We start from the raw sequence: 20,309 nt of genomic DNA on the forward strand, positions 1-20,309 counted from the left end.
CTTAAAACCCATGATTGTTTTTTCTTTGATTTTAGGATAAAGACCAAAATCTCCAGACACTGCAAGATGAGGCTGAGCCCCCTAGGCAGATTCTATTTCCTCAGACCTGTACATTTCTTTCCCTTTAAACACTTTTTACCACCCTTTCACCTGGTGAATTCCTACTGACCTCTCAGACCTCATCTCAAATGCTACTTCCTCAGGGTCTCTTCCCTGCTATCTATCTATATATATCAGGGGTCCTCAAACTACGGCCGCGGGCCACATGCAAATACAAATATTGTATTTGTTCCCGTTTTGTTTTTTTACTTCAAAATAAGGTGTGTGCAGTGTGCATAGGAATTTGTTCATAGTTTTTTTTTTAACTATAGTCCGGCCCTCCAACGGTCTGAGGGACAGTGAACTGGCCCCCTGTTTAAAAAGTTGGAGCACCCCTGATATATATAAAAGCCTAAGCAACCGGCCGACTGGCCCGTAGCTATGACATGCACTGACCACCAGGGGGACAGACGCTCAATGCAAGAGCTGCCGAGCCACAGCAACTTTGCAGAGTGCCCTCTTGCACTCCGGGACCCCTCAGGGGATGTCAGACTGCTGGTTTCAGCCAGATCCCCACAGGCCAGGCCAAGGGACTCCACTGGTGCACGAATCCATGCACAAGGCCTCTCATAGACATATACTTAGGTAACTACTCCCGCTGCTATAAGTTCTCACAGCTCACTTTATTTTTCTCACAGCTCTTCTCCCAGTTTGCATTGATATATTTATTATTGAAGTATTTGATCCCCATCAGTCACACTAGAATGCAAGCCCCATGTGCCTGTCTGGCTCACCACTGCATCCCCAGGAGCTGAGGCCAGTGCAGCACAGAACAGCTGCTTAATAAATATTTTCAGAATAAACTGGTAAATAAGATCAGACCAAAGGGCCTTAAACACTAGTTTGGGCAGTTTGGAGAATCTTTGCATACAAAGCACTCTGCCTTGCATGCTGGCATGAGGAGTGTGCATAGCCTTGGTGAGTCTGGGCTTCCATATGTACATGCTTGACTAAAAACAAGTCCAAGTCAAGACCTGCAGCAGGCAGGACACTGAGTATAAAACAAACCGAATTCTACTACTGACTTCCAGGCTTGGTAAAGTTGATTTGACTCCCTGCCTAGAGAATGGTGAGTGATGTGCCTCTAAAAAAAACTACAACAAAAATTAAAAATGTGTTAACCTGGTTTATTCATTTATTCATTCATTCATTCATTCATTCATTCCCTCAGAAAATACTACACATGCGAGGTCAAGCCAGGACCTTCAGAATCCCTTTAAACCTCTAGAGCAGTGGTTGACAAACTCATTAGTCAACAGAGCCAAATATCAACAGTATGATTGAAATTTCTTTTGAGAGCCAAATTTTTTAAACTTAAACTACATAGGTAGGTACATTGTTATTAACTTAATTAGGGTACTCCTAAGGCTTAGGAAGAGCCACACTCAAGGGGCCGAAGAGCCGAATGTGGCTCGCGAGCCGCAGTTTGCCGACCACGGCTCTAGGGTTTTTACAGAAATGAATGAGTTAATGATACACTTTAAGATCTGGATGGATCTCACAAATATATTATTGAGGAAGAGGACCAGACATATAAGGGTGCGTGCATAGTATATGATTCCATTTCTAAAAAGTTCAAAAGGGGTAGAGCTAAAGGTGATACTACTGGTCAGCAAAGTGGTCATCTTTGTGGCAGAAGGGTAAGTTCCCGGAGCACAAAGGGGACTTCTAGGGGGCTGGTGATGTGCTGGTTTCTGATCAGGATGGTGGCCCCACAGGTGTGTCTGCTTAGTGAAAATTCATTCTGCTACATGTACAAGATCTGTTCATTTTCCTATAAATTTTAAGTTTGTTGAAAAATAATTAAATAAAAATGAAGCCTCCTCAGAGCCTAGCTGGAGAACAAGTGGCTTAGAAAGCACAAGGTTCTATTTCACTGACCCACTTAGCCGCCACCATCAGAACCCCTGGGCTACCCGCAAGCTTATGACAGGATGACAGGTACTCACGAGGCTTTGATGAGCAGCTGCTCTCTCTCTTGGAGCTCACGCTTCAGACTTTCTACTTCCACCTTGAGCTCGATATTCTTTCAGACGAGATTAGGGGGGGAAAAAAGAAACAGTGTGAAAACACAGGACAAACAAATGTCTACCGTGGGGAAACGGCTTTCGGAGTGGACTGACTACGCCATGCTCGTAATAGGCAGCCATTAGATTCAAAATCTCATTAGCCTCAGGGCACTGGGAAAAGGGAATTATTAAACACTGGTGGTCTCCAAAGAAAGCCCCGGATTTCTCAAGACTTGGAACAATTATGTAAATTTTCCAAGCTTCTAACAGCCAGAGCATTCAAACATTGAGGCATAAATGTCATACAAGAGAGGCCGATTTAAAAATTGTTTGCCCTCCACCAAGCAAATTTACAAGCAATTTCGCAGTTTGCCTTTACCATTCTAAGGCAATTACTTCTGGTTGTTTACCATCATGCATGTCCTGGTTGTAGAAGTGGAAACATTTTACAGCTTAAAAAAAATAAAACATGTGGCTGGATAAATGGGAACTCGTCATTGCCTATCTCCTTTCAATCTAAGATTTCAGGGTATTCACTTACAAAAGAGCCACAACCACGCAGGGCAAGCTGTCAGTAAGGGACACCACAATGTTCTCCAACCAACCATCTTCCTTTTAATTGACTGGAAGGAAGGGAGTCACACATGGCCTTGGACTCATCATTCACATGAGAATCCAAAGACAGAGTCTTTGGCAAGTGGATCACAACGTGAGACAGTTGGGGCAGTGGATGCCTTCTCAAACCAGTCCACAAATGTATCCCAGACGGAATATTAGATGAATTTACATAGTAGAAACAGGGATATGGGTGCACGGTTTGCAGAGAACTGCTATAAATCTAGGTTTCCTTTGAAATCTTGCTCCTGTTTTATTTTAGTAACTCGTGCCAATTTTACATTCTACTCCACAAAACATGTTCATCATTTTAAATAAAAATAACACATCCAGCCCAACTGGTGTGGCTCAGTGGTTGAGTGTCAACCCATGAACCAAGAGGTCACCAGTTCAATTCCCAGTAGGGGCACATGCCCAGGTTGTGGACTCAGTCCCCAGTAGGTATTGTGCAGGAGGTAGCTGATCAATGATTCTCACATCATTGATGTTTCTCTCTCTCCTTCTCCCTTCCACTAAAATTAATAAAAATATTTTTTAAAAACATAAAACTTCCAGTAAAATTTATAATCTCAGAGGACATCCCTCCCTCCTTTCAGCCAAATAGCTATAGTATATACCCAGGTTGAGAAGTCAGCCAGAAAGGAAAGGTCATGGGCTTGAGACCAGAAGGACGTGGGTTCAAATTCTGCCTCCACTCTTCACCAAGAGGAAACTGTAGTAGTCAGTAAATGTTCATGTATTCATTCCTTCACTTCATAGATATTCACCAGTCCCTGTGATGGGCCAAGCACTGGGCTAAACACTGAAGACCCTGTTATACAAAGCAGACACAGCCTGCCTTCATGCTAACATCAAACAGAAACTTGGAAGTGTGAGCCTGTAACTGTCTGCAGAAGCACAAGCCCAGGATGTGAGGATGTAAGGTTTCTCCTCTCAGTTCCCCATGTGGCAAATGAAAATCAGTAAGCTACCTGACATGGGAAATTTTAGGACTAAGCGAGCTAACGAATGAGAGCAGCCTAAAGACAAGGCTCAGAATGTATTATTGTCTTCAACGCCAAACAACAGGAACTAAAGAAGTCATCCATACAGCAGAACTTTTTCCAGAAGAAAGTGATCTTTGATAAAGGACACTGAGTGACAGTGCACAATGTTTTCAACTGTGGTTTTGTGAAAAAAACAGAAACACCCTTCAACTGAGGATTCCTTGCCAGTCTCAGAAGGGCAGAGAACTGTGTAAGAGCTGATAGCACAGATTCTGAGTGCTACACTTTCTGATGAATCAACTGGCACTCCAGCCTAGCGAATTTAAAAGAACAGAGAGCTAATGTGTCCACTAGACTATTTTTCACAAGCCCAACACCTTAAGTTATAAACTTATATACATGGAAATCATTATTTCGAAACCAAAAATCAAGATACCTTATTAGCATAAAATGAAATATCATTATAAAAAAAGAATAGCCTGGTCAGGTGGCTTGGTTAGTTGGAGCATCATCCTGTACACTAAAGGGTTGAGGCTTCAATTCCCAGTCAGGGCACATGCCTAGGTTGTGGGTCGATCCTCAGTCAGGATGCATATGGGAGACGACTGATTGATGTTTCTCTCTCATATTAATGTTTCTCTCCCTCTCTCTCTCTCTCTCTCTCTCTCTCCCTCCCTCCCTCTCTCCCTCTCTCCCCCTCTCTCCTCCCCCGCAACCTCCCGTTCCTCTCTCTAGATTCAATGGAAAATATGTCCTCAGGTGAGGATTAAAAACAATTTTTAAAGAAGACAGAGGCTCTTAAGCCACTATCAAGAAAAGATACCCAAGATATTGTTAAGGAAAAATGCAAGATACAGAACAGAACATGCTTGCATTTATATAAAAAGGGGTTTATATATACACGCACGCGCGCGCGCACACACACACACACAAACACACACACACACACAAACACACACTTGCTTTTCTAGACATAAAATATCTTTGCCTGAGGAAATAACACTATTGGTTAGACCTAGGGGACTAGAAGACAGGGTAGAAGAAAATCTTTCAGTGTATACCTTTTATGCTTTTTAAATTTTGAACCATGTACACCTAAATAAAAACTTAAATTGCAATAAAACTGCAATAACATCAGGTCATCTAAGCAGACAATGGAAAATAATAGCTGAAAGAGCGTGGTGCAATGAGGTAGGCAGACCTGGGTTCAAACCCACCGCACATAGTAGCTATGACATCAAGCAAGTCACTGATCTTCCCTGAGCTTCAGTGTCCTCTCCTGTACGTGAGGATAAGCCCCGCTGCCAAGGGCTGTCTTGAGCATTAACATAAGGTGATGATGTACAAAGGCCCAGGACAGTGCCTGACCTTGCAAAGGCAATTAACACGATTTGGCTTCTTATCACCCTACACGTTCTGAGACAGATGATAACCATACTTACATATAAAATGTTTTAGGCTACTGGTTTGTCTTTAACATTTTGATTGCATCACCACTTCCTTCCAGAAAAGGGGACGCCCTCATTGTCTTTCCACCCCACAATGAAGGAAAAACATTGTGTCCTAAGGGACAAGGGAGCTTTTCAGTTCTTGAAAAGCCTCAGAAGTACAGTACAATCCCTCTTCAAGACAAGCCCATTTAAGTTCATCCACTGAAACTCAAGCAGAGTTCCTTTTCCTCCTTCAAAAGTTCCCACTGGTGCAAACTTCAGAAGAGAAAAAATGGAATAATTCCCAGGCCAAGGGCTAATCTACTGGAGAAAGCCAAGAAATGGGCACTGAGATATTGTTTGTACTCATGCCTTTTCAAGAAAGCCAAGTTCTTTTTTCAACTTTCAGAACCAAGGTCTGTTTTCAGGCAGAGGCCTGCAGGCCAAGACTTCAAATGGAAATTGATGTTTTTTCTGACCGTTAGTTATAAGCAAGCACATAAAGCACACAGAAGAGGCACATCACAGAAACACTGACAATCCTAACTCTCAGCTGCCCATGGAAGCCTCCGTGAGACAATGATGGTAACGGCCAGCACTGACTGCGTGCTGTGGCTTTTCATCTGTCCCCTCATTTTAATCCACACTAAGAACCCTACGACACAGTGATTATCACTCCCCTCTGGACCAAGCCCAGAGATCTGAAGTGATTTGCCTACAGTTAGGCAAATTAGTTGATAACAATAAGATGCAATTCCACAGACATTCTATCATTTCACTGTCTTTGTCTAAATTATAAATAAATTTTAAAAGGCAACTGAGATATAGAAAATCAGAAGTCCAATTTTAGGAAGAGAAAAAGACTCCTTTAAAATTAATCTTGTATCTCTTTGCTTAATATTAAGGTCATCCTATTATCTTTATGCTCCTCATAATCAATTCGAACTAAATGAAGGCAGCTCCATCTACTCATGCTAACTCTGAGCGTAAACATTAATCAAATTTCTGCTTGGAGGACTTTGAGGAAAGACACCAGGGATGGCAGTGAGAAGTAGGACACTCACAGTTTTATAGATGTGTTCTGTGGGGCCATGAAATTCCTGTTGCATTCGTTCTTCAAGGAAATAGATGCGAAGCTTTAGGTTAAAGTTTTCTTTCTTCAATTCAGTGATTTGCTGGAAAATAAGCACAGATGGGTTATCAAAATAAGGTCAAAGGGATGTTACCTACATTAATTCTCAGAGCTCCTGAGGCTACAAATGGATTCAAATGTTACATACTAGAGATAGCTTACCTTTGCTATAATTGTACCAACCCAGAACTAAGTGGTTCCCTCTAACCAATCTGAGCATCAGAATAAATAATGACCAAGTAAAGAAAGAATTCAAGATTTCACACTGACAATAAGTAAAGAAAGAAAGGAAAAGAAGAGAGAAATCTGTTATTTACAATATAAATCCAGTTAATAAATGTAGAATAGGAACAGAAAATCACCATTACACAACCACTATAGTAATAATTGACTCAGGTGAGAATCATTAATGCTAAAAAATTAAGATGAAAGATCACTGGACAGCATGATATTCATTCACACGGTCTCAAGATATCACCCCACAGATGGCTTATTAATTACAAAAGGAAAAGGTACTTTTAAAATTAAGAAACCTATCAGACACCACATTAATCAAGAGCATATACAGCCCTGGCTGGTGTGGCTCGGTTGGTTAAACGTCATCTGGTGCACCAAAGGGTTACTGGTTCAATTCCCGGTCAGGGCACATGCCCAGGTTGGGGGCTCAATCCGAGGTCCAAATGCATCCGGGTGCGTGTAGGAGGCAGCCAATCAATGTTTCGTTCTCTCTCCTTTCTTCCTCTCTCTTTCAAATCAATAAAAACTAATTTTTTTAAAAGAGCATATATAGTTGTCCCTCAGTATCCATAGAGGATGGGTTCCAGGAACTCCCATGGAAACCAAAATCAGTAAATGCTCTCACCCTTTACATAAAATGGTATAGTATTTGAATATAACCTATATTTTAAAAAATATTTTCAACCAAAGTATTTTTAGTTGGTTGAATCCAGATGCAAAACACACAAATATGGAGGGCCAACTGTAGTTAAAATCACCCTGATACGACAAACTGACATCTCGTGCCTCCTGAAATAAATCACTGAAAGGAAGCAATTTCACTTAAAATACTTCTGCCCTGAATCTAATCAAAAGTTGTTGATCAGACACATCCAAATTGAAGGACTTTCTGCAAAACAACATGCCTGGACCCTTCAAAAATCTTAATGACATTTGTGGAATATAATGAACATTATAAACTGATTAACAAAAATAGATACAGAGACAAAGAAGCATCGATCAGACTGTCAAACTTCAGTGGGAAGGCAGGGGAGGGGTTGGAGGTGGGGATAAGAGATCAACCAAAGGACTTGTATGCATGCATATAAGCATAGCCAATGGACACAGACACTAGGGGGTGAGGGCAAATAGCGGGGAGGGGGGGGAGCGGGGGGTTAGCCGGGGGGAGATCAATGGGGGAAAAAGGAGACATATGTAATACTTTAAACAATAAAATAAAACTTTAAAAAAATCTTAATGACAATCTTAAGTAAAAAATGGTTAGGGAACTCTTCCAAATAAATGAAGTACTGCCCGGCAGGTGTGGCTCTGTGGTGAGCATCAACCTATGAACCAGGAGGTCACAGTTTGATTCCGTCAAGACATGTGCCCAGGTTGCAGCCTCGATCCCCAGTGGGGGCTAGCAGATGGCAGCCGATAAGTGATTCTCTCTCATCATTGACATTTCTATCTCTCCCTCTCCCTTTATCTCTGAAATCAATAAAAATATTTTTTTTTTAAAAAGGAGGCACATAGTGCAATATATAGACCTTGTAACATAGAAACCCACCCCTGAAACCTGCATGTTCACGTTGACCAATGTGACCCCAATAAATTTAATAAATAAAAGTAAATAAATAAATGGAAGTAATAGAGGCATGACAACTAAGTACAGTGAAATCATACAGTGAATCGTGAATTTAAAAGATAAAGCTATGTGAAGATGACTGAGGAAATATGAATAACAACTTTATATTAGATATAGTGTGATTTTGTAAGAGAATGTCCTAAGTAAGAAATACATGCTGAAGTCCTTAAGGGTGCTATCAAGATGTCTGCAACTAACTCTCTAATGCATGAAAAGAAAGGAATCCACCAAAAAATTATTACAACTAATAAATGAATTCAGTCAAGTTGCAGGATACAAAATTAATATTCAGAAATATGTTGTGTTTCTATACACAAATAATGAACCATCAGAAATTAAGATAACAACCCCATTTACAATTGCATAATAAAGAATAAAATACCTAGGAATAAAGTTAACCAAGGAGGTAAAAGACTTGTACTCTGAAAACTATAAGACACTGATGAAAGAAACTGAACAAGACTCAAGTAAATGGAAGGCTATACCATGCTCATGGATTTGAAGAATCAATATCATTAAAATGTCCACAGTACCCAAAGCAATCTATAGATTCAATGCAATCCCTATCAAAATGTCAATGGCATTTTTGACAGAATAGAACAAAGAATCCTACAATTTATCACAAAGGACCCTGAATAGACAAAGCAATCTTGAGAAAGAATTACCAAGTTGGAGGTATTATGCTCCCTGAGTTCAAACTATACTATAGAGCGATAATAGTCAAAACAGACACATAGATCAACGGAATAGAATAGAGAGCCCAGAAACAAACTCACACTTATATGGTCAATTAATCTATGACAAAAAAGGCAAGGGAAAATTATATAATTTTTAGAAGAATACATAGGGGCAAATCTTTGAAACCTAGGGCTCAGTAGAATGATTAGATATAACAGTGAAGGCATCATACATCAAAAAAAATGTTTAATCAATAAATTGGGCTTCATCAAAATTTAAAACTTTTTCTCTCAAAAAAAGAATGAAAAGACAAGCAACACATTAGGACAAATATTTACAAATCACATATTCAACATAGAAACTGTAGCCAGAACATGAATAACTCTCAAAATGTAACTGTAAGCAAACAACCCAATTTTAGCCATTAGGAAAATGCAAATTAAAACTACAAAACCACTATGCACCTACTAGCCTAGCTAAAAAAAAAAGTTGTAATTGATAGTATCAAATGCTGATGAGGATGTGAAGCAAATGGGGTTCTCATACTCTGCTGATGAGAATGCAAAATGGCACAACCCATCCGGATAACAGTTTGGAAAACTATACTCGCCACATGACTCAGCAATTCCATTCTGAAATATTTACCCTAAAGCAGTGGTCAGCAAACTGCGGCTCGCGAGCCACATGCGGCTCTTTGGCCCCTTGAGTGTGGCTCTTCCACAAATTACCACGTGCAGGCGTGCACGTACAGTGCGATTGAAACTTCGTGGCCCACGCGCAGAAGTCGGGATTTTGTGGAAGAGCCACACTCAAGGGGCCAAAGAGCCGCATGTGGCTCTGCAGTTTGCCGACCACTGCCCTAAAGAAATGAGAACCTATGTTCACACAAAAACCTGTATGTGAATGTTTACTGCAGCTTCATTAACAATCACCAAAACACAGAAAGAATCCAAATGTCCTTCAAAGGGTGAAAGACTAAATAGTATACATCCATATGATGGAATAATACGTGGCTACTGTGATACACACAACATGAATATATTTCAAAGACATTACACTGAGGAAAATAAGCTAGCCTCAAAAGATTACAAACTGTATGATTCCATTTATGTGACATCTGGAAAAAGCAAAATTATAGGGACGAAGGACAGAACATAATAGCTGCTAGAGGTTTGGGGTAAAGAGAAGGTTTGACCACAAAGAGGCATGTGGGCATCATGGAACTAATTCTATATTCTGATTGTGGTGATGGTCACATGAACCGAGAAGAGTATACACATATTAAAAAATTATAACTATATAGATTTACATATTATATCTTCATTATGACAGAGGTTACAAGAGAGTATACTCATCCAGAACATCCAACTCTCATCCAAAACTCATCCAAAACTCAAAATTGGTAAATTTTACGTAAATTATATCTCAATAAGTTTAATTTAAAACAAAAAAGAAATATAACAGAATATTAATAGCTGTACTAGAATGCCTAATATCTCCACACATATCACTCAGGTTTTTTTCCAGCACTTTAAAAAACAATTGGTAATAGCAAATAATACTTTTTTTAATAAACATACTTTTATGACTGGATAAAAGAAAATAATAAGCATACGCTGTATTATATTTTCAAGCTGTGTGCCCGTGGCCCTCTTGTTAACAATTTTGTGGCTAACAAGAACAGCACAAGAAACAATTGGTAGGTTCATTAAAGCCTCCTTTTAAATGTTGTAAGGAAAGAGCACATAAAACATTCATTCAAACAAAAAAGTCTACCCTGCCAGCTGCATCCTATAAAGAGAAACCTTATTCTGTTACTCAGCTACCAATAAAATATTTATGGAGCTTGCTCAGAATGCCCACATTGTACACACTGCTGAAATTCTTAACACCACTTGAAAAAATATTTGTCCTATTCATAGGTAAAGACATTTTCTTAAAAAATACGAGAAAGGTAAATAAGCCTCAGAAGCTCATTGCCAATGCCAGACTGGCCCAGAAGACATACAGGCACTATCTATTCAACAACAATGCCAGTCTAGTTCTCTGCACTTCCCTCATCAAGTTTTCTCTGACCACCCCCACCAGGCTGAACTGGGAACCCTTCTAAATATTTCCATATACCCTCCACTTTCTTCATCGTAACAGTTATCACAGGGCTTTGTACGAGCTGGTTATTTGCCTTTCTATCCAAACCATCTCTAAGACATCAGGAACTATATCTTCATGTGCATTCTAGTGTAAAACATAAGAGACAGTTTTACTAAATACCCAATGGCTGAATGGGTGAACACACACATTTAAGAATTTCTTGAAGAAGTGCAATGCAAGAAGGCATCAGAGTCAGACAGATCTGGTTCACATCACTCCACTGTTTTTCTCCACTTTCAGACAAGAACTCCCTGCCATGGCCACAAAGCGCTGTATGACCTGGCTCCGGCCTGTCTCTCTAGGCTCATTGCATACTTCCCCTCCTTGCTCCGTGTTGCAGCCTCACTGGCCTCCTTTCTGGGCTTCAGACAAGCCCAGCCCATCTGTCTGTCTGCACAGCTCTTCCACAGGACTTGCCAGGGTGGCTCAGTCTCATCCTTTCCATCTCAGCTCAAATGTCAACAATTCAGAGGGGCCTTTCCTAACTATCCAATCTAAAGTGGTCCCCTTCTCTATCACCTCCAAGTCATGCTCTGACACCTAATTCTTATTTTCTTGCCAGAACTTTTCACAATCTATATTCACCTTATTTACTAACACATTTATTATTTATTATGCTTATTATATGAATACTATAATGAAAATTCGTGCACTGGAGGGGGGGTCCCCTCAGCCCGGCCTGCGCCCTCTCGCAGTCCAGGAGCCCTCAGGGGATGTCCGACTGATGACTTAGCCACAGTCTGGCCTCCCTCTGTAGGAGGCAACGGGCAGGCAGATCGGGGGATGGCACCAGTGGCAAGCGGCCAGCCCCACCCCCCCATCACCCCTCCACCGCTGGTCGCCACCACCCACCGATCACAGCCCACCAATAGCTGTCCCCTCTCTCTGCCCGCTCGCACACACCTTGGCTGGCCTGGCACCACCCGTTCGCCAGCCCCTACCCCCTGCCAAACGGTCATTCCGCTGTTCAGTCAATTTGCCTATTAGGCTTTTATTATATAGGATAATCCACTTCTTGAGGGCATGGACCTTATCTATTTATGGCCCTGAGGTTTTAGCACAGTCCCTAGAACACAGTAGAGTTCAACCAACATTTGCTAAATGAATGAATAAATAAATAAATGCAATCCTTACTACCTTACTAGCTGTATGACTTTAGTCATGTTCATTTTCCCCTTTGCCTCAGTTCCTTTATCTATACAAATGGGATTATAATAATGCCCATTTCGGAGAGCTATTATAAGGATTAGAAGAAATTAATTTCATTGCTCAGTATTATGTCCAGCACAGCGTAAGAACTTAAAACATATTAATAGTCTTCTCATTTTTCCTTCTCCCTTTATGAGATCAAGTTCAAAAAATGTTTTTAAACTTGAGCTGGAAAAACTGAAAACAGCTTACCATACAGTAGGAATAAATACCTCAAAATAGAAAACCCACCAAATATAACTCAGAAATCTAATGCTCAAAAGTAAGCTAATGCAAGGGCTGTGCTTGCCACATTCCCGCCTTCAGAAGCCCAGTGTTGTTGTGGAAGTGCAGCTTCTGCAAGGGGAAACATCCAGCATGGTCACGGGTGGTGCTTTCTGAAGCCGGACAGGACCCCACTTTGAAAGAGCTGCTACTCAGTCCTTCTGGCTTCCTCCCACTCTCACTCCCTATCATCAAGAGCCTTGGCTAAGCCTAAAGCTTCACCAAACAGGGAAAAACAAAAATCAACAACGTGAAAAAGAATCAGAGCAACTCCAAACAGGCCCTCCTTCACTGAAATCTAAGCGAGAGACCTCACTCTGGCGATCAGTGTCAATGGCTTACAAGAGCCCGGGCCTCCAAAGCTGAAGTTCACCCATCAGATCACCTTTCAATTCAAGGCAGCTGGGCTAGGAGCAAGGCCCTGGGGTCAGCAGAATGAACTGAACCTCCAATGCTGCCACCTATGAGCCATGTGACCTTGGAAACATTACTTACCATCTTTGTTGGCTCATCTATAAAATGAGGATAAAAATCAATGACTTCACAGGGGGGTTGTGACAACCGAATGAGTTAAAGCACCTGCAGAGCCTGACACTAGCAAACAGGAAACAAAGGCTGGCTTTCAAAAGGAATCCGTTTCCACTCAAGCCCTCGTTAAGCAGATCTTTGGGTCACCAACAATTTTATCCTCTTTAAAAATCCGAAAGGTGTTAGACCACTCATCTGTACATCACAAAAAACATGGACTCTTACTATCCAGAATTCATCTCTGGTAAACAATATCACGTGTATGATGGTTTTGCCAGTAGCAGCTAAGTGAGGTTAGGAAAATAAGGACACTCTGGAATTAGTTTCTGATTCCAATACTCTCCCTGGTCCTCAAATCATCAAGAAAACTGTTCTTGGCAAACATCTATTTATCAACAATTAGTACTGTAGCAGCAACAGAATTTTAAAACTGAACCTCAAACAATACTCGGGATACAATGAAATCAACTTATGAGATCAATTTCTGTTATATTCTTTTCAGCTTTCACTCATGAATTTTTTATCTATACATTTTTTATCCTATATAATAAAAGGGTAATATGCAAATTGACCCTAACAGCAGAATGACCAGAACGACCGCTGGACAAGTCACTATGAGGTGCACTGACCACCTCTTGGTCCATTTCCCCAGCCGTCAGGCACCTATCATCTGATGGCAAACAGGGAACCGGAGATGGGTGGCGGCAGGGGCAGGGCCAGCTGCGGGCAGCTGGGGAAGATGGCCCTGATAGCAGGCCAGACCTAGGGACCGTACCTGCACACGAATTTCATGCACCAGGCCTCTAGTCTATAATAAAAGTGTAATATGCTAATTAGACCAGACAGCTGAACGACCTTCTGGACATCCTTCCGGACGACCTTCTGCAAGAGGTAAGTCTCTTGCACGAATTTCGTGCATCAAGCCTCTAGTATATTATAACATAAGTGAATTTCGATATTCCACTGCTTTCCCCTAATGCCTTACATTGTTGTTGAAGAATTACACAATTATCATTTGAAATGACTGCACTGAATTCTACTGAACTGATTCACTGTCGATTATTTCACATTTCTCTACTGAGCATCTATGCCGTCAATGTGATCTAATAGAAAGCATTCAGGCTTTATAATCAAGAAGACCAGGCTTGAATTCTGCCTGCTTTGAGTTTCTCAATCACACCAAGCTCATGGGCAAGTCATTTAATCTCTCCAATCTCAGCTTCCTCATCTGTGAAATACCTTCATCACAAACTTACTGCAAGAAGCCAAAGAAATAACAAATGTAAAATCATTCCTTTGTTCCCAACTTTTCACAATTATATACCATGTGGCAACAAACACCTTACCCACAGAGCTTTTTCCTTCTACTGGGTTGTTTCCTGAGGATAAGTTTTCCCAAAATGGATTAGTGGGCTCAAGAGTAATATTTTTTATGACAAAATGGGGCAGGGGTGGGGGATGAAGGGAGCTATTCCCTGGTATAATAACTCACAACATAGAGGTTACAGAGCAAATCTGAAGATGTGAACCTCCTACCATTCCTCATATAAAACACTAAATTTGACTAAATGCCTCAGCTAAGACCAAGAATTTTCAACAAAAAGGAACAAGGGCCTGGATACAAGAACACCAGCACCCCAGGGCAGCTGAGTATGAGACATGAGCAGCAGAATTTACCCTAAGAAAATAATCACATAACTGTCAAAATATGTGTGCATAAGGATATTCATCACAGCTCTGTTTGTAATAGCGAAAAATTAGAAATATGAACATCTCACAATAAAAGATTATATAGATTACTGTTTAATCCATCCTTTTAAATAAGTCTTTATGAACTTTAGACAGTCATTAAATAATACTATCCATCAGTAGTATTAACAGAGGTGGAAAACTACCCCTGTCATTCCCTATCAAGAAGGTCACAGAAAAAGCCAGAATTAAACTCTTCTATATACGAATAAAAATTGCTACTGGACTAACTGGATAGGCTGAACCAGAATCTGGGTCCAAATAAACAGGCCCCCACTGAAGACCAAAATGATTTGCCAGCAACCATAGGTCTGCCATAGAGGTGACTACCTTCAGCTTTATTTAATAAAGGTACTAATGGATTACCAGTTTAAAGACCCAAAAGAAGGCACATGGTTTTCACATGGCAGAGTGAGGCCTTGCACAGAACAGCAGAGTGGCCCAAGTTCAAAGCCTGAAGAAGTCCCTCCTACTCTCTGGGCTTCAAAGTCCTCATGTGTCAAATGAAGGGACTCCTGGCATTCCTCTAGCTCTGAAATTCTGACTTTCTTCTAAACATCTCGTGACCCCATCCCTTAGCTTCAGCATCATCCTCTTTTCCATGAGACCACACAGAGCAGCCTTTTAGCTGGTCATCTTGCCCTCAACCTTGCTCCTTCCTGCAGTCACCAGTCTGGGTGTTTTGAGAGCGTAATTTGGTCATTTCCCTCCCGGATTAAAAGTCATCATTGGCTCCCCTTCATCTTCAGGACAAAATCAAACAAAGCAGTGTAACAGACAGAATCTGACCCCTGCCCGCTTCAATGGCCTCACTTCTCTCAGGCCCCTTCACAGAGGCTCCTTCCAGCAAAGGGAACTTAGAGTTCTCTAAACTCATCACACCCTACCATGCCTCTCTCTACATTTGCCCATGTGAGTCCTTGTGTCTGGATGCTCCCCCAGTTCTCTTGCCTTGGCTAATCCCTCCCTGTCTCTGAACACCCAACTCAAGGAACACCTCTTCCAAGGAGGCTGCCCTGAACCCCCAGGTCAGGTTCAGGGCCCATCCTCTGTGCCCCACAGCACCCTGTATTTACCTCTATCACTGCACTGTTTTCCTCTCCATCTCCCCAACTAGACTGTGAGCCTCTTGACAGGGAAATGTACCTGGTATTAACCTACTGCAAATTCCCAGTCCCTAGCCCAGCCTGGCATAGGGCATATATCTGAAAATATTCATTAATGAACAGATGGACTCTGAGCAAAACCAGAAGGAGGCCTATGTCTTGCTAGATGCTAGCTGACAGACCCTGATGTTCAGGTACCTGTTATCTGAGACTAGAAGAAGAGGAATCATAAGTTTCCCCTTTAAATCAAAATTATTCCTGCCTCCTCTTTAATATGCATGCTGACTTTAAAATTAGCTTGAGATGCCAAGAGCATTTCCTATAAGCATCCCGCAGAAAGTTCAGACTACCTCAGCATAGAGGTCATGCATTGGGTAGCTCAGGACAGATGAAAATCTTCAGTGACTTATAAAGACCTAAAAGGGAAACGCGGAGAACAGTGTGGTCATTTCAATTTCAACTGAAGAATTCGCTCTTAAAAATGCTACAGTAAAAAATATTAATGCCATAAAAACCTAACAGCAGCCAAAGGAGCACAGTCATAAAAAAAAACACATAAATTCTAAAACACTGGCACGGAAGGCTCTCCTTCACCTTTAAGAAAAATGGTATTTAGGTCATCAAGAGCACACTTGAGCAAGAGAAACTTAAGTCATATGCAGAGCAGGGGGGAAAAATCACAATAATATATATATATATATACCAATAACTATAAGAGGAGCAACAGCTGACACAGGATGAACTCAGTAGGCACATGTGCTTCCACTACGAAATAGAAACTGTTAAGTGACTGGCCCAAGGTCACCCAGCAGAAGTGGGTGAGCAGGCAATCTGGCTCCAGAGGCTGTGGTCCTTAGAGAACAGCTTTGCCATGTCACACCTCTGGGTCTCAGTTTCTCCTACATATCATAAAGAGGATTGGATTCATCCCACATCAAAAGGCAGACAATAAAGCGTGAAACAAAAATTCTAAGATTCTATTAAATTTTTCCATCTAGAAATAAAATTCAAAACTGTGCCCTTCATAAATTAAATAACTATATCTTACAAAGCTGCTTTAATATTAATGTAATATATATGAAGAGCCTAACATATAAGTGCCCAGCTCAGAACAAGAGCTCAATAAGCAGTAGCTAGTATTACTCTATGATAAACCAGGAATCACCATTTAATATTAGAGCACATTTTAATTATACACAATGTGAAATAATCAAATCTCATTCGTTTGAGGCCCCAGACCCCACGGCATAGATCATGTTGTACAGTTGAAATTATAACAACTCCAAGCTTAGAAATTACTTGTTTCCATTAGAGATCTGACAAGTCATTTCTTCAATTGGTCACTGGTGGTTTGCAGATAACTATTAGCAGTAATGAGTATTCTAAATTAAATCTAGAGACAGTACCGCTCTGTTCTGTACAGACAACTGGGGAGAGAGAAACACAACTGGGGAACGTCCTTCTCTCTGTGTCCTCCGTCTTCTCTCTGATAAATATCTCTTTTATCTTGTACAGTATGGGTTCCATTTGGTGACAAATGAAGAAGGTCTAATTCTTCCTATGATAAATGAGAGCGCTGAACAGGTAACTTGTTAAGGAGATTTGGAATTGGGAAAATAACCTTATTTTCCTGTTATTTAACAATAACACCTCCCCCCCCCCCCCCCCCCCCCACACACACACACACACTAACAAATGAAAGACACGGTGCCAAAAGACATTAAGTACAGGAGACAGATCTATCACCATGTAATCCATCCTCAGACAGCACTGGGTCCAGGCTGCTCACTTTCATTCAACAGCAACAAAGATGAAGCCTACAAATGCAAGGAGTCACCCCAATGTGGTGAAAAGAATAATGGCTTTGGAGTCATTAAAAACCTGGATTCAAATCCCAGCTCTGCCGCTTAAATATTATGTGATTCCTTACCTGTAAAATGGGGATAATACAAAATACCTCACAGAGTTGTAGCAAAAATTAAATGGGACCATAAATAAGGCGTCTGACATCATAAAAAAGCCCTTGACAAATATGAGCTCCTCTCAACTGTGCAAGAGGGTAATAACCTCACAGTCGGGACACCAGAATACACCACCTTCCCCCAAGTTGTAAATTGCTGATCCTGTTGGAACCCATAACTGGCCACATAGTCAAGGGCCGATTGCCTAGGTATGTAACAGTCTCACAGAGACACGGCATTCCTCCAACCCTGGCATTACCCAACTTAGACACCTGTCAAGAAATACAGCTCCCTCCTGGGTCTACTTAGACAGCGGCAGCAGGCATGATTTGTTAGGGCTGGTAACTTGGTGTCTCCACTTACATTTTCAAAGTCCTTCATGTTCCGTGCTCTTGTGGGAGACACCGTTTCCTCTGACACCTTTGGGAGCACTATAAAAAGGTAAAGTAGACAAAACATCATGGTACGCAAGTCACCCAGCATCCCTATTAGGGGACAGAGCCCAGAGGAAAAAAAAACGTAAATAGCTTCCACAGTATATTCTGCTGGTACTTTCTGATTTACTGAGTTGAGTCCAGGGAAAGCTCTAAACCATTAGATTTCAAATATTTACAAATTACTTAAACTAGCCCCAATGTAACAATGTGTGTGTCAGAGGATGAACCAGAAAATGCACTGGGCATGTGGCAAAGCAGCAACGTCCTGATATGTACTTCCTTACTGACTGTCATAAAATTATTCTGCTGACCAGGATGATATCTCACATGTCAGCAACTAAAACAAAGCATATCCAACTAACTTGAGAGCAGGGGTCAGCAAAATGTTTAAGACAGCAGACAACAAATATTTTAGGCTTTGTAGGTCATATATGAAGCCTAAACTATTTTACAAATATAAGACAGTTACATTACTAACTCTTCTGTTGCAGCACAAAAAGAGCCACAGACAATTCATAAAGCAATAAAGAAGCTGTTCCAATAAAGCTTATTTTCAAAAGCAGGCTATGGGTTGGAAACTGCCAAGCCCTGCTTTGGAATGATTAAAGACTGCCAATACCCAAATTTTTCCACAGCTTCTTTAATTCACCAAACATTTATTACACCCCTACTCTGTGCCAAGCACCATACTAGGTGCTGGGGAAACAACAGTGAAGGAGACACTGTTGCTGGGCCCGAGAGATCTCCAATCTAGTGAGCAAGACAGAGATGGACACAAACTATTATGCTGCACAAAGGGCGTGGCACTTTTCAGCTGCTGAGTAGATGGGTGTTGAGAATGAAAGCATTCTTCCAACAAATATGCATGGCAGGCCTCTGTTCTGCTAGGCCTCGTTCTAGATGTGGCTATATTAGGAAACGAACAAATAAATGGAGCTGATATTCTGGAAAGAAGAGATAGACAAAAAAATAATAGGGCAATTACACAGTATGTTAAAATGTGATAAATACTGTGGAGAAAAATAAAGTGGATAAGGATGAGAAATACCAAGGGTGGGGTAAGGGTTGCAATTTTAAGTAAGGTGGTTAAATTAGGGAAGGTCTCACTGGGCAGACGTGAGGGAAGGGCAAAGAGAGAAGTCTGAGAGGGGAGCATGTCTAGTGGGTCTGAGGACCAGCCGTGATGCCAATGGACTAAGAGGGGCAGAAAGGAGGTGAGTGAAGTCCTGGGGGACAGGCTGTGGATGGCCTTGTAGGCTCTTCTCAGGACTCCGAGAGTCAACAGAGGAGTAACACGATGGGACTCTGGCTTCCACAGGCTCCCTCTGGCTGCCTCACTGAGAACAGACTGAAAGGAGCTGAGGAACAAGACCAGTTAGGAGAATACGGGCTCAGTCTAAGCCAGAGATCACAGTGGCTTAGACCAGGGTGGCAGAAGTTATCTAATTCTGGGTATTTTTAAAGCAGCCGACACGAATCAATGACAAAATTAAACATGTACGTTTCAGAAAGGAAAGCACACCTAAGTCAGCCTGCGGAGAGCCAGGGAAGGCAATGAGCTTCAAGCTCAGTCTTAAAAGGCAGCCGGCAGATGAGGGAGCAAAAGGAAAAGCAGCGTCCCGTGCAAAGGCCCAGAGGTGTGAGTGGGCATGGTGTCTGAGCCATTCATTCTTCAAGTCTTTGCTCCAATATCAGTTTCTTGGGAAACTCTTGCCTGACCCAACTCCTCCAGTTCCAGGGTAAATTCCCTCTTACCTCTCTCACAGCACCTTATACTTCTCTGCTCGTTACATCTGTCATATGATTTATCATAACTATTCTTTATTTAATTGTCTGTCTTCTCGGCTTGACTGTAACCTGTTCAAGGCTGAATGCCAGTGCTTAGCCCAGAGCCTGACATGAAGCAGACGTACACATGGGCTGCATTAGGGAGCAGGCCTACCAATTTTCTGCTTCTAACTACCTGTGGGCAGGGAAAGCAGAAGCCAGAATTATTGGATTTGTGTTAAAAGTTGACATATTTTGAAGGAAAACCTAAGGGTGGCCTATAAGCTAAAGTATTCTCCAGAAATAAACCCTGTGACATTTATA

The 20,309-nt window shown here is 41.4% G+C and overlaps 1 protein-coding gene across 2 annotated transcripts in view; it reads right to left on the minus strand.

The window, feature by feature from the left end:
• Positions 1–20,309, minus strand: part of CDK5RAP2 (CDK5 regulatory subunit associated protein 2) — a 157,729-nt gene that overhangs the window by 128,520 nt on the left and 8,900 nt on the right. For both annotated transcript variants that reach the window (XM_070430795.1, XM_070430794.1), the window contains exons 3-5: positions 18,145–18,212; positions 6,204–6,314; positions 2,049–2,125 (exon numbers count right to left, since the gene is read on the minus strand). In XM_070430795.1, coding sequence (XP_070286896.1) covers positions 2,049–2,125; positions 6,204–6,314; positions 18,145–18,212 — 256 coding nt within the window. The remainder of the gene's footprint in view (positions 1–2,048; positions 2,126–6,203; positions 6,315–18,144; positions 18,213–20,309) is intronic.

This window comes from Myotis yumanensis, unplaced genomic scaffold (assembly GCF_028538775.1).
Source record: "Myotis yumanensis isolate MYYU_CA2020_CCGP unplaced genomic scaffold, mMyoYum1.0.hap1 SCAF_12, whole genome shotgun sequence".
Taxonomy (NCBI): domain Eukaryota; kingdom Metazoa; phylum Chordata; class Mammalia; order Chiroptera; family Vespertilionidae; genus Myotis; species Myotis yumanensis.